Raw genomic sequence first — 15345 nt, forward strand, 5'->3', positions numbered from 1 at the left:
GCCACTCCCCTCACCCTTAAACAACCCTCGAGTGAATAGTCCTCAAAGCCTGGTTCCCAGACTCCTTTCAAATCCCTGGAAGTTAACAGCTAGTCTGTTCAGCGGACTACTATAAAAGTAGTAGTTACGTTATGTATAGGGAACCTACTGAAAGGTTATGGTCCAACATGGCAGTACATTTGACCAGTTGAACATTGTTCAACAGTTGCGGCATGGTTGGAACAAGGCATTTGCGAGGAACCGTACTCTCACGGTAAGACCTATGCTTTGTTATTTTTTGCTATATTTCAGCTTTATTAATACCTTTTTTATCGTTACTTACAGAGTTCGCCACCTTCTTCGTTCGGGTGCAATGACAAAGACACCGCTCTGGGTTCCAGTTGTCGAGGCATTTCCTCCCCTAAAGGAGACAAAATTAAATAGAAAAGGCGACGAAGAGTTAATGCACAAGATAATCTACCCTGAAGATGAATTCAGAAAGTAAGGCATCAGGAATTGTAAATTTTATCAACATCATTATCACGCTGGCCTATGGAATGAGTGAGATAGAATATTGGATTTGGCAATTGGATTTGTCTTTCCACTATTATTTTACCGAAAAATAGTTGCTTATTCATAGACAGTGGATTTGGCCGCACAGTTGTGGCTTGGATTTGAGGGAACATAGGATCTGGAAAAAAATGGATCATCTCATGAAATGTTTTTGTTTTTGTATTGCCAACCCTTGTTTTTTTTTTTCGACAAAGGAGAAAAAGGGATTGCTCCAATTTATGGGAGAGGAAAGGCAATGAGAAATGAAATAATTTATGAAAATGGCCATAACCTGGGAAAATGGTGTCAGTAAACCTTCCCCCACTCCTTTTTTTTTTTTTTTTTTTTTTTTTTTTTTATCACTTTCACCAGAGTGTGATGAGGGTCGCACAACAGAGCGAGGCTCCAAATTAAGTGCGCCCTATATCCCACCCATCCCACCCCAGGGGAGGACATCCATCACACAGTAATCTCGTGTGTGGGAAATTAACGTCTCCTACCCCAACCCTGCAGGAGACGGGACCTCCATTTATTTGTCCCTATCCGAGAAGACTAGAATATCTAACCATTTCTTGATGTTATAGAAAGAAAGCAAATTCTTCTCAATTATTTTAAGACCCTGAGTGTTGGTCCGGCCGGGGCTCGAACCCTCGACCTCCCACACAACAGTCCAGCGCTCTATCCATTGAGCTAACCAGGAGGCTAACTCCTCTATTTCATCAAAAGCCCCCACATTTTCCATATCCAATGTCAATAATTTCATTCTGCTGTAGGCATGTGTGAAATTTTGGGATTATCCCTCAGTCATTTAGAATGGGGGAATCATGACATGCATTCAGTATTCTTCCTTGTTTTAAGTGCAACAGGTAAATAAATTTTCAAACTAGTCCAGAGCAGTCCTTTCAGAGACAAAGTTTACTGATTACTGTCTCAAATGGGCAACACTGGTACTGATATACTTAAAAAATCTTGTTGGAAAGTCAAGTATAATACTTCTGTAGCTTCATAATGAAGAAACAGAAAGTTTCTTTGTGAATCTGAAATTTATTTTAATACTATCATATTGACAGAGAAAGTTATGAAAGTGAATTATCACCTGGAGGTCTGTAACCAGAGTTCATCACTCTAACACCCACAGAGTCTCTTACAGTAACTCTACAAAACTCAGTGGTAACATTATTAATATGTTGTTGATATCAGGCTTTTTTACCAGAGATTCAATACAAACCAGCCTTTGTCCCTGTGGGGAGAACACCATTCTTATTGTGACAGGTAAGCAGCTTGAGACAGATGTTGCTGAAAAAAAAAAACTTTCAGTTAAAAACAGGGCTCCAAGCTGAAACTGTTTTGGTCACAGCAATAGGGATGAAAGAATTTTGGGAACAAAATTTGCAGCAAAAGTAGCTAATTTGGTAACCTGTGAGTTGTAGCATGATTGTTGCTTATATTTGCAAACCATGTTATCCTAGTGCTCCATCATTCTTTTTTATGATAATTTGTAGCTGTCATCTGACTATTACGCCTTGAGATGGTACTTGAATCTCAAAAAGAATTAATTTTCCAGAGCACTGTGCATTTCTACTGCAATCACTATATGATTGTAGGTCACCAAGTGGCAACTATAAAAAAGAAGATCTGAGCTCGAAACCTCAGGAAAACTATCTAAGATCCATCTATTTCAACTTGATCCTCATATTCCTAATTTTATGCAATTGTATAAGTGACTCTTATGGTGAATTTCAGATTTGTGGAAGGATGCATGGAGAAGGTGAACCAAGGGCTTAACAAAGAGGAGGCAGTGGAAAGCACTGTTAAAACACTTTTCACTAATCAAAGCTCTGCTATACCAGTAAGATGTTTTTCATTTTCTTTTTTTAACATTATTGAACAATTCTGCTTTTTCATTTTATTTTACAATATTGAACTATTTTTCAACACCTCTGAGCCTCACCTGAATCCCTACATTTCTTATTGTCACTACTGTCCTCTTTCCTTTCTATATATTGCAAAGGCTGCATAACAGCACTAAAATGGCAGTGAATAAAAGTTATTTATTGCTGAAGAAACTAACCTGAGCTTCAAATAAGTGGGTTTTTAATGATGACTTGGCTTTGGCAGATACAATACCAAATGTAAAATTTCTTTATTAACAGTACACAAGCAATAGTCTTGTGTAACTTACAAGTTATACCTATGATAAGAAGCTTGGGAAAACTTGAATTAATAACCTTGCCTTTGACTCATTTAAAAGAAGAAGTGTTCCTGCTTGCAATATGTATACAATCGAGCTAATAATTGCAAATAATTAATTATTTAGGATATATCAACAAAGTTGAAATGGTAAATTGGCCACCGTAACAATTACAAAAGCTGACGTTTCGAGCGTTAGCCCTTTGTCGGAGCGAATGCGACGCAGGGCTACCACTCGAAACATCAGCTTTTGTAATCATTACAGTGGCCAATTTACCATTTCAACTTTGTTGATATATCCAAATTATTTCGTTACTCCCACCGACGCAGCCCCAAACAGTTTCTTTCGAAACTATCAGCCTTTATTCAATTAACTATTTAGTTGACCTTTCACAAAGAATGGGCTGCATGCACAAGAAAAGGTTCACATAAATCATCTTCTATATAGATATAATTTGGTATTTAAATTTTAAGTTCACTGTTTCATTTTGTTTTCATTTTCAAGGATATGTGGTTTGAGGAATGAAGAGCTTTCCCCTCACCTTGTGGATAATAATTGGATTTTGTAGTAGGTGATCTCAAGAAGTTTCCTTCAGTCATCTAGGTAGTTATTTATTGATGAGGAAAATTCATGCTGAAACTATCAAAGCGTGAACCTAGCTTCAACAGGAACAGAAGCAACAACACCATTTTTCCATTTCCAAGATCAGACCGTATGAAGTTGAGATGTTTTAGTCTACAAGCCTTCAGTTTTATTAAAACCTTGTGAACATTACTGTCTCAAAAATATACAAGTCCTTTGCTCTTATATGGTTTTAGAAACTATTTGCGATATAGTTATGGTGAGTACTTTTTCCTTTAAGCTTTTTGAAAAATATAACACAAACACCCAAACTAAAAGATGAATCGTGTTGCAAAGACACCACTTGACAACAACATTCTGTTTTTAGTGAATGGACATCCAGAACTGCAAAACTCTTCTGTAAAAATCAATGTTTACTGCTGAGTTTAAGGATTGCCTTTGTAATCTAGGTATCGTTTAACCCTTCAAATCACCATTGTTTTAATTATAATGATCACAGTTCTGAAATAATAGTTATTTTATTATTAAAAAAAATCTCAGCTAATATACATCTATAGCATGATATACACCAAGTTCTTTACCATAGCACACTGTGTAATTTTTCTGACAAATAAGGGATTACAATAATTAATGGTTTCCTTTGGATTTGAGAAATGGGAGAATCAAAGATGGTGTAGAACTTATTCAGGAACAGGCAGTTTTAAGTTCTACATACTGTCTGTGAAATGTTCTTTTCATTTTGTTGTAATAGAGATCTCAATTGCTACTAAACTGAGGAGGATTTTGAATGTTACAAAACTGACTTCTCTGTTGAGAGTTCATTAAATGTAATTGTAGTAATCCCTGTGTGTACCACCAGTAACTAACTATAAAGGTTGAATGAATGGCTCCAAACATGAAACTTGAGAAATTGTTCATTTTTACAATGAATGAACTGAAGGTGTGTCACTTTCTCCTAGACCATAGACAACCAAAAATAAGGAAAAAAACTTAATCTTGAGCGCTTCATATATTATCCCATAGTTTGATGCGTTCATTCTGTTTTGTGACCTAATGAACACCGTTGCCATTTCGTAGACCATTTGATAGACCATTTGATAGTGTTTTCTCTGCAAGCAATTCCTTCAGCATCTTGATACACATGTGCAGGCAACGAGGAACATGAAAACAACCTGTGAAAAATAAATGAGCATACAGTGAGTTCACTTGCGTTAACCAAGCAACTATGTGAAGCAGTGCATACTGCATACCTTTACAAACTTATTTAACAGTTCCCTTCCGTTTATCTACAACTGTTAACGACTTTAAAAGAATGAAATGCAATCGGGTAGCGCCTTAGAAACTTGTTATACAAACGTACCTTTAAACGGTCCTCCTTTGAAGGTGTGTGTCACTTCGCCTTTCTGATTGAGATATCCGAACCACTCACCGTATTGTGAATCTGAAAACTAAGAGAAAACAGGATATTGAGTAGATTGCCAGCATGTTATTGGATGTAGTTGCATGTTAATAACTTCTGGAGTTAATGTGTTAATTGGTAAGCCTGGTATTTACATGTGAGAATGTGTACTGGAATACGAGATCAAACTTCTCCATGAAGCGTTCCTCTTTAGTCTCCTTGTAAGCCATGAGGAGTGCAATTAGTGCTTCAGCATGGGGCCACCAAAGCTTCATATTCCACTCCAGCTGTGTCGGCGAGTAGCCACTTGCATCCAAGTAGTAAAGAATCCCGCCATACATGTCATCCCATCCTGTGTCAAATGACTGAACTATAAACTTGTCGATGGCAATTGTAGCCAGTTCGTCGTTCTGTGTACGTTTAGCGTACTGAAGGAGAAACCATCCGGCCTCAATGGCGTGTCCTGGGTTGATGAGTCGACCTTCAGCACCAGATATCTCTTTTCCTTCTTCTGTGACTTTTTCTAATACCACTCTACCCTTTCTCTAGGATCGAAGAAGTGAATTGAATTTATTCTCATGTGTCTCCTAAAATGTTAGTGAAAGTTAGAAGAGTTCTGTAAATGAGTTGCAACATTTTAAACTCCATAGGAAAGAATACATATATCTTATTAGACGTTTTGTTGTGTAGTATCGCTGAGTATTTTTACGAGTTGTGCTATATTTTGACGAGCCCGTAGGGCGAGTCAAAATACAAATAACGACTAAAAGTACTCAGCGACACTACACAACAAAACGTCCAATAAGTTATTTATTATCCAACACGCCAAACTGTTGTTTCAGCGGGCGAATTTCGAAGATATTTACGAGGAGTGCGTGACAGAAGTATGCGAAGCGGAACGGAATTGGCGTGTTGTTGTGTTGCTGTTTCTATTTTCTTCATAAAATGAAAAAATTTTCTGGTCGTCAAGCTGTTTTTCTTCGCTCGATTCATCTAATAAACTTGGATCTATATTTGCCAGCCATTTTGACTCTTCGTCGTCGGAAATATGATTCAAATTCTCCGCCACTTTTTTTTTTCGTAACTACAATCCAATTTTTCGCTTGCGCGTGCGAGAAAACCTGTTTAACCGGTACTCTATAATAGACGAGTACAAATACCGCGTGATATTTGTACTCGTCTAAGTGTAGTTGGATAATAATTCGTCATTAGCAGTTGTCACGAATTGGTGAATATTTTTTTGCATAGTGCACATACCACTTGCTTTAATCAAATTCAAAGCAGAGAGTTAAGTTTGTTCTGAATTTGTGGCTTAAGTACGCTGTTATCAGATAATTATTTCACTTTGTTGGTGGGACTGTTGGGATTACTTTCAATCGATAGCGCTCTAAACATCAATTTATCAGTTTAGTTTACCTGTAAATGCTTCAGAATTTGCTGGACAGCCCACTCCTCGTCCTCAATGTACGTCTGACGGAGCTCTTTATCTTCTCGGCAAACTTCATCGATCACATACAACAACATCATTGGTACAGCTAGGGGATTTGCCGCCTCCTGGCCTGACAGCTTGGGTCTGCCAAGCTGCGTGTCATCAATTCGTGCCCAGTGTGTTACCAAGGACAGCATTCGCACCGCTTCCTCCTGAAATGAGAATGGTTTATGATTTCCTGAGTTTGTTAATATTTCTCGTGAAAAAGCCCTTGTGGTGACTAAACACGATGCAATATTAGTGAGACAATTTTTTGCAGCACATTATCAGATTTAATCAAATGTTGCTGCAATTTCGTTAATATGGTTGTTTTCCCAAAGCAATTTGGCAAAGAAGCGCAGTGTTGTTGATAATACACCTAACCCCGTTCCTACCTTATACTTTATAAGATTACTAGCTCGATACAGCTCAGCCATTGCTATCGCATAGAAACACTCCGTAAAGATAGTCCTTTGAATCTTAATTGGCTTCCCTTCAGCTGTGACTTGGAAGTAACATCTCCCATCTTCAGGGTTTTTGATGTGTTTTAACAAAAATTCACCACCTGAAATTATAGAAAGTACATATTTATTCTTATAGTTCACCACTAAATTTTCTCCGTATCTTATTGGTTCTATCAGCCCATGATGCCCGCCCGCGGAAAATACCCGGATGGATAGTGCCCATCCGCGGAAAATACCCGGATGGATACTGCCCATCCGCGGAAAATACCCGGATGGATACTGTCCGTCCACGGAAAATACCTGGATTGATAGTACTCATCCGTGAAAAGTTTTGAATAGTTTGACGGCCGCGAAGTTAGGCAGATCGGAAAAACAGTGACTTTTCAATTCTGACAGGTATAACGTATTATTTAGCCAATGTACGGTTGCGAATTATTGAAATTTGTGACAAGCTGTAGGCGCGGAAGAAAATTTAGTGGTGAACAATAAAAACAATTGAGTGTTAATGTCTCGGAACTATCGGTCTGATAGTTGTCCCTTGGAAATTTGATGTTCTTAAAACTAGCATATTTGCCCTCGAAGCTTCGCTTCTTGGGCAAATATTTGTTTTAAGAATATCAAATTTCCGCGGGGCAACTATCAGCCGATAGTTCCTCGACAGAAACACTCTATTGTTTAAATAGTAGCGTTTCGATGGAATTTGCGCGTATGCCGGGTACTCAACGACTATGGTAAATTACCGCTTTACCTCGACACATAGGTGGCCACAGGCAGCCTAGGACCCACTTAGCCACACCCCTTTTCCTTTTTTCAAGTTTCCCGATACTTATGACATAATTATGAAAATTGTTCACCATGGGCAACACTCCAAACTAGAAAGTATTGGAACTCATTAAGAATAACTTTTATAGCATTCCACAGCTTTGAATTACTTTTCTATGCAAATTTGAATGAGAAAGTGGTTAGTAAAAAGTCAAATCTGTTTATCGCTACTTTCTCCTCTCTTTTCGTTACCTGATAGTGCAGCTTTAAGGATCTTCGCCTTGCCATATTTCCAAGACTCGTTGTAAAGTTTAGAGTACATCCATACCTACAATGAAAAAGACTAAATAAATAAATGACATCGAGAAAAGAAAGTCGGGAACAACTATCTTGCATCTTATATTTATTTGTGGTAATTAAAGCTGAGTTATGGCTCGTATTCTCAAAGCAAGCAACTACTAGTTTCTATTCTTTCAGTTCTGTTTAACTCTCTTGATAAGTTTGAACTTACGAATTACTAAGTGTTGTTGTAATATGTTTTAAAAGTATCACAGAGGCAGTTGTATGGAGAACTGTGCGCTCTTCAGTTGTTAAGCACTTCAGAGATCTAAGTCCCCTAATTTGAGTCCTACGTTGAGTTTTAACTTAAGAAGCTGTGGAGAGTTTTGTACTGATCAAGTTTTGGGTAAACTGATTTGTATCAGGTTCTTGTGAACAGAGCACCTTACTGAATGCCTGATACACTTTCAAAACTAGCGAAAAAGACAGATATCCCTGCCTTGTTTGAGTTCTTTAGCTTTCACAAATGAAGTGTTTTGTTAATCAAGGATTACTTCGCTTCTTTGCTTTTTAGCTAATTAAATCACGGCAGCGCCTGTACCAGTTTTGAGTTGGTTATCACCTGTTTTCCCGCGCTTAGTTTGCTATGCCTCTTCGACCTCTGATTGGTCAATCGATTAGCATGTATTTTCTTTTTTTGTGATTGGCTGGATTTTGAAGTTGCTATAATCATTTGATGATAATAATAAAAATAAGATACTATCAGATTTTCAATCGCACGGCGAGACTAACCTGCCTGCCTTCAAGCCAGCCGTACTTGGAGTCATCGTAAACTTTTCCATCTCTAGCAAGACATACGTAGTAACCGCTACAATCGCAAAACAGTGAAAAGGGTTACAGTTTATTTCGAGTGTTTCTAAATTAAGGATAAACAGAATTTATTCCCACATTAATAGCTAAATGAGTCGAATCCATTGTTTGCCATGTCTTTGGTATCTTTGAAGGGGGTATTAGTAAAGTCGAGACAACGTAAACGGGGAAAAACACACAAGTCTTTGCGATTACTGGAGGAGAATAGTTTCAAAGCATTAAAACAGATGTACCAACACAAGAGAAAAAAAAGTAAGGCTTTAGCAATTGCCCCAGACATTTTGGTTTGCTCTGATAGAGTTCACAGTTCACATATAGACAAAAAGAAAGGGAAAAAACGATTTCAAAAGTTCTCAATTTAACGATGATGTATTCTGTGTACTTTTAACGAGAGAAACCATAATTTTTCGCAGTGTAGGACTCTTCTACACTAGATGGTGGAATATGAACAGAAAAATTCACGTGACCAAAGGAGTGTGGGACGTAGCTCCCTTACCATAGTAACGACATCCTTTGTTTCTATGGTAACCTCGAAATGTAAGCCTAAATGATCATAGGTGTTTAGACTTGGGTAAGTCAACTGTAGCCTCATTAGTGCATAATTGTAATTCTTTTCAAGTTTAAATTAGTTGTAAGTTTAATATCCTCGCACAGTATTTTGGCTCTGCACTGTTGTCAATATTGCACTTCAACGTCACGCTCGATGTAAACTCATGAATGGAATTTTAAGCAGGAACAATATTTAATCAATACTATTTACTCTACTTAACAACGAAAAGTTAAATTTGGTGCGTTCATTACATTTAATTCCTAATCGGTACCTAAGTTCCGGTGGATCAGCTCAAGTGTTAAATCATGAGATTTTCAAATGGCTGTTAAAGAGTCAATAGTAAGGCTTGTCCGTTTCGGAAAATTTAAGCTAAACTTGGCGAGGTCGTCCTTCATAATCCTTTCCAATCTTCTTCATCCTTAGTCACTCTTTTCCGTTGTTATTGCTTTCTTTATGTATTTTTAGGCTGCATAACTCATATTTAGTGGTCTCATTTAAGTTAATTTAAGTCTTCTACGTCACGAAAAAACCTCAAATATGATGACGTTACCCCTCGCTCGAAGTATCTCTTCAAAATCGTGGTTAAGTAGCCCCGAGTATGTAAGCTGATCTTAAACTGAGAAACGAATCACTACTGTACTCGAAAAAACGTAATTATCTGTAGCGATAGGATCAACACATGAAATAATTTGTTGTAATACAATTAATCATAGGCGGCGGTCCTTGTGGTATTTCGTCTTAGTTGGTAAATCATCCATGACTCATAAAATTAACTCAATCTTTATGCTTGACTTTCCCACCCGTTTCGTTTGTCGCCAGATTTTTCCAGCCAGAAAGTGATAGTCTTGTCAAGCTCTTCCTCCATTCTGGTCAAATACTGCTCCAGTTGGTCCCGTAACACACCCATGTTTGAAGGACTCGTAAAATGTCCGAGCTCTGCAGAATATAGATTATTGAAACAGGTCACAGAGGTTAGATTCTTTTAAACAGCAATCAACGGGTCATTTTTAAACAACATCTGTGGTCGTGGGAAATTTTTAAGAGTCTCTACATAAAAAGTATTACTTAAAATGCCTCATAAAAGTTAACTAAAATAGTTGTGGTCTCAACCTAGAGAAAACCCCTCTTGTACTGTTTAAACTTTCTTCTTTCGTAATAGGAACGATAAAATCCGGTAATTCTCATCCGGCCCGGCGGTGAATTTTTTTTTGTAGAACCTTGAGCTTTAATGTGAGAACTTACAGAAGTTTGACTGGCCTTTTTTTAGGTCTGACAGAATCATTATGATATAACTCCAACTTTTTCCCGACAGTGTGTAGGATAACATGAAAAAAGACTTCTTCCTGGCTGGAAGATAAGGTTAACGATTTACACGATTCATGCAATCGGGCTAACAAGCACAATTGAATATATTCACATATTAGATATGATATGCCAGATGAGAGATGACAATATCTAGTTAAGTCATTGAAGAGTTGAACCAGTACTTAAAGAATGACGTAGAACAGACTTGAAAGAACACCGTTGTTTACAATGAAAATTTTTAGCAAGGAACACAATCTTGAGTGCCGAGCACGGAAGTTTCCTTACCATTTCCTCACGCAATGTCAACGGAATCTTAACTGTGCTGTTTACACGCTGGGTTATTGAATCTTGTGGTGTGCCAAGCTTTTGCGATATTTTTATAAGAGAAATTTACTTAACCTCAATACACAATAAAAGGGTTAACTGCAAGATCATAGCCATACCATAGCACGCAATTTCATTTGAAAAAGAGAAAGCAAATCTTTTTTGAACGCGAGGTGTGTACTGCACTTGAAGTAAACTTTGTGCCGCTTCAGCGAAAATTCTTGCTAGCACAGAAAAAGTTCACCACAGCGAGCTAGTTCTGATACGGGCAACTTAATCATAAAACGGATAAAATAAATGAATAGTTTTGCTCTAATATCAATCAGTGCTTCGTTTCCTTTTTTCTTTTAACTGAAGAACTACAACTCCGCCCACAGAATTTACGTGAGTTGCACCGCTTTTACTGAATAAACCCGTCGACCAGCGGTTGGAGGGAACTCACACTGTATAGGAGCGACATGAGAAACAATTGTATTGGAAGTAATAACAGTTGCATTTGTGGAACTTTTCGGAACGCATTAGCTCCAGTAAAAAGTTTCCCGTCTTACGGTCCCTCCATCGAAACCACTGAGGTATAAGTCTGTACTTACCAACTAATTAGTCCTTTGGAAGTCAAAAACCTTAGTTGGCCAACACAGGCGCAGACACTTCAAGTAAAATAGCAAGGGCGTACAGGCGCCCCCGCAAACCTCCAGTTGCAAAATGAGCTCACAACGCTGGTAAAGACGGGGTAAGGTTTGTGATATTGCGCTTTTGCATCAAACTGAACGCGTTCAATACAAGTTTCTAATTTCATGACACGCTCGATAAATTTAGCATAGGCGACATATGCCCCGGAGCTGTTTTGAGTTCGCTGAGGGAAAACAAAAGGATGCAGTCGTTGGGCAATATAAGCCACGTGTGACAATAGCTGGCGAACCTCCTACCGACTCGTTCAGTCTTTGAATCTATATTAGCATATTTCAGCTTAAAGGATCCCTTCCAACCACAATACCCTGCGCGCCCAAACAGAAAAAATAATTAAGAAATAACTAGTCAAATAGAAAGAACAATAAATTTGGAACGCGATTGAGGAAATTCAAGACCTCAGTGAGGCAAATGTACTCGGATGAACGAGGATTTCTTTCCACTTCACGACTTGTCCAATACCGGATGGCAGAGAAAATGGCGGATTTCACATATCGCGCGCGCAATGTATTGTGGTTGGAAGGGATCCTTTAAGGAAGTGAGTACTACATCGATACTACACTTTTATGAGAATTTTGAAATTGTCTGGCACCAAACCTAATGAGCTCATTTTGTTCTAACCTGTGCAAAATGCAGTCGTTTTTGTTTAACTTCGAAAGGAAAATTCGTTCAAACCCTTGACATCACGTGATGATGTGCCTCAGAACTCGTTACCAACACCTTCGAGGCGTCCCCGTTTCATTTCCTCAATTTAAACCCTCAGAAATTCACCACCAGCGATCATAATGGCCTTAAACCTTTTTATCAAATAGTTGCAAAACTATAAATAAGTACCTAATTAGACCTCTACTTATGTTTTGGAGATCGTTGTACGTCAAAACTGACCTTGTGCAGATTTTCTTGGCCGCAGGCTATAGTACTTTTTGGCTAATCCTGGCATGTAACGGAGTGTTGTGTGACTGTTACCTTTCTCGTTTAACTCGCTTCGAGTTACACGTTTGCTTTGTACAGAACTTCCTCTCTTAGAACCGAACATTCTCCACTTTTTGCCTTGCTCTCGTCCTGCCAATTAACATTAAACGCAATAAAATATAAGTCTGGAAATTATCTGATGTGATATTGAAAGTATCATAAGTGTCAGAAAAAAAGAAAGAACACGCAAAGTTCGTAAAACGTTGATTTAGTTAGGGTGCAGGGCGACAGAAGAAAGACAAGACAACCGAAATAAAAATCAAGCCTTTGTTCTTTAGTTTCAATTTCTTTCCTGTATTCTGATTTCTTTGTCATCAACTAGCGAAAATCACAAAACTGAATTGACTCTGTCGGATACCTTTTGAATGATTCTTCAAATTCGGGGTCGAACCAAATTTTCTACCAAGTGCTACAGATATTACGACTAGTATTTGCAACTCAGTGATGAAAACAAACTGTGCAAGTCACATTAAAGTATACACTCTGGGTATGAATTACCGCTTTTGCCAATAATACCTGGTACTATAATGGGAGCCATTTTGAAATGCTGGAGGTAGATTCAGGACTGCAATGATGAAACCAATTTATCCTGATTCCTACACGATACTACAGTAAAGTCGGACCCCTTAGATTACGTGACTGGAATTCAAAGTTGCGTGACTGCAATTAGGGTACTTTAATCCTGGACCATCGACCACTCCACCGGTGGAGTAAACTCACTCTCATCTCCAGGCCTTAAGGGTGAATGTTACCAACGGTCAAACATTTGGTGGCAACAGCCAAAAACTCGATTCGGCTCATATTCACCAGTTGGGTAGGCCTTATACTGATACAAAACACTGAATACTTCGTTTGGCTGAATATCGATTTAATTTCGAAAAAATCGATAACAACTGAATTTCGCCAAAATGCCGCTTTTGAAGCTCAAAAATTCAGACGAATCTTGGAGTGTCGCGCCACGAATTGACAACACTTGGACCGATAAAAAGTACCAAATCTTGAAAAACAACATCAGTGCATATGTTGACAGCAATTTGAGCTATTCTTGATTGTTTATTTACACAATCTAGTTTAATTTATCCGACCTTCATCTTACAAGATTAAAAATAGGTCAAAAGTAACCCGTTATTTGACTATGTGGTAAATAAAATAATCGACTGAAAATATGGCCTTTGGAAGGCAAAGTAAGGTTCTTTTCGATCTCCAAAGGATTCTTTGGGGTAATGATTCTGTGCGATGTAATCAAATTTTAAAGTTGGATAAAATGAGCTGATTTGACGGTGCTGTCAGTTATTCGAAAATGTACACATTCACACGCAAACTCAATTGTTTCGCATAATATCATCTTACTGTCCATATTGAAATATCATAAAAGAGGATTGCAGTCCTAAAATTTTTGCATTGCTCCCTCAATAGAGATATAACAACTTGGCAGGATAGTCAACACCTCCTGAAAATGATTGTTTGAAAGCGTATCACGGGGTTTCTCTATTTCCATTTCGTTGAAATACTTCACAACCGAACCGTGAACCAAATGTAAGCGGAATGTAACTAGTTCAGAAACATGTTTCACGTGTGCGGAATAACGCTAATTAATTCAAAATTAGGTCTACTGAAATAAAACGCAAAAATAAAACATTGGACTGTGAAGCACGTGGCTACAGGAACTGAGGTTGAGTGTTACATATACGAAACAGGAGCAAACAATTATCTAGCTCCAATCATGATCCAATGTATCATAATTTAATGTTTCATGGTACTTGGATGGATGAAGCGTATTTTAGGTCAAAAAAGGAAGAAAGATCTGCAAAGGGCCTAGCCCATCATGCATCACTGCAGATGTCAAACTTGGAAAATCTCGACTTTCGAGAAAAGTGGAATGGCTCTCAATCCACCTTAAACAAGCAAGAAGAGGTATAATTACTGTTTCCCGTTTTCTGGATCGTTTTTCGAAGTCACAGTGTACTCTTACTGTAGTTTTGAACGAGCAGCAGATATCCTTATAAGAAGAACGACACGCTCTGCTTTTGCAGAGTTCACATCTCTTCTCTGCATGCAATTCGTTTTATGCCAGTTTTAAGGTAATTTCTGTAATTAATCAAACAATCTATAGCGATTGAAATAATAAGGAAGAGAAAACAAAGGCGATTCAATCTTTCAGCGTCTTAAAAGTGCTTCTAAGTCATTTAAAATCCTGACCTCTATTCAAGGCAATTGTCATCTCGACCGGTTCCTTCTCACACAAAGCCCCAAGTGTTTATAGATACTCAGTGTGGTATCAGCGATTAACGATGAAAACACCCCTCTGAATTTCATTAAATAGGTTTGACTATAACTCATTTTGAAAACAACATACCGTCAACCAAAGAAAATTAAGTAGGAGTGCAGGGAAGTTGAAATCTTATCAACAGTAAAATACAGTAATATTGTAGCAGGCAGTGGTTTTAATCACCGAACAACGTTTACCTCTCGTTCTTTTTGTCCTAAAATGAGCTTTATCAAACGAAACAATAATTCACTAAATAAAAATTTAACTCAATAAGGATCGGAGTTAAATAATTGTTTGCTCCTGTTTCCTATATGTAACACTCGACCATAGTTCCTGTAGCCACGTGCTTCACAGTCCAGTGTTGTATTTTTTTCGGAGTTGTCGATTTCAGGCTAATGGACCTCAGTTTGAATTAATTAGCGTTATTTTGCATACGAGTAACATATTTCTGAAAAAGCAACATTAATTCCGCGAACGTTTGGTTTGCGGTTTGGTTGAAGACTATATTTAAACAAAGATCTCTTACGCGAAGTAATTACAGCCTCCTTTTCAACGAAATGGAAACGGAGAAACCCCGTGATACGCTTTGTAAACACTCATTATCAAGAGGTGGTGACTATCCTGCCAAGTTATATCGCTATTATGGGAGCGATGCAACAATTTCAGGACTGCAATAACCTTTTGTGATACAG

At 38.0% G+C, this 15345-nt stretch overlaps 2 protein-coding genes across 3 annotated transcripts; one reads left to right on the top strand and one right to left on the bottom strand.

Annotated features, from left to right (window-relative positions):
• Nucleotides 1-94: 94 nt before the first annotated feature.
• LOC148717238 (small ribosomal subunit protein mS23-like) lies at nt 95-4144 on the top strand. The gene is made up of 5 exons (XM_088743160.1): nt 95-253; nt 325-480; nt 1732-1803; nt 2275-2380; nt 3227-4144. The coding sequence occupies exons 1-5, from the start codon at nt 213-215 to the stop codon at nt 3245-3247; spliced, it is 396 nt and encodes a 131-aa protein (XP_088599286.1). The 5' UTR covers nt 95-212; the 3' UTR covers nt 3248-4144.
• Nucleotides 3813-13040, bottom strand: LOC111344682 (N-acylglucosamine 2-epimerase-like). 2 transcript variants are annotated; one of them, XM_022951930.2, is made up of 10 exons: nt 12901-13040; nt 12298-12474; nt 9897-10032; nt 8469-8544; nt 7650-7725; nt 6567-6736; nt 6120-6344; nt 4859-5248; nt 4665-4752; nt 3813-4476 (listed from the first exon to the last, which is right to left on the bottom strand). In XM_022951930.2, the coding sequence occupies exons 1-10, from the start codon at nt 12920-12922 to the stop codon at nt 4355-4357; spliced, it is 1482 nt and encodes a 493-aa protein (XP_022807665.2). In that variant the 5' UTR covers nt 12923-13040; the 3' UTR covers nt 3813-4354. The 2 variants fall into 2 exon arrangements, with proteins under 2 accessions (XP_022807665.2, XP_088599283.1); XM_088743157.1 differs by lacking the exons at nt 12298-12474; nt 12901-13040 and adding an exon at nt 11316-11580.
• Nucleotides 13041-15345: the final 2305 nt, after the last annotated feature.

This window comes from Stylophora pistillata, chromosome 13, assembly GCF_964205215.1.
Source record: "Stylophora pistillata chromosome 13, jaStyPist1.2, whole genome shotgun sequence".
Taxonomy (NCBI): domain Eukaryota; kingdom Metazoa; phylum Cnidaria; class Anthozoa; order Scleractinia; family Pocilloporidae; genus Stylophora; species Stylophora pistillata.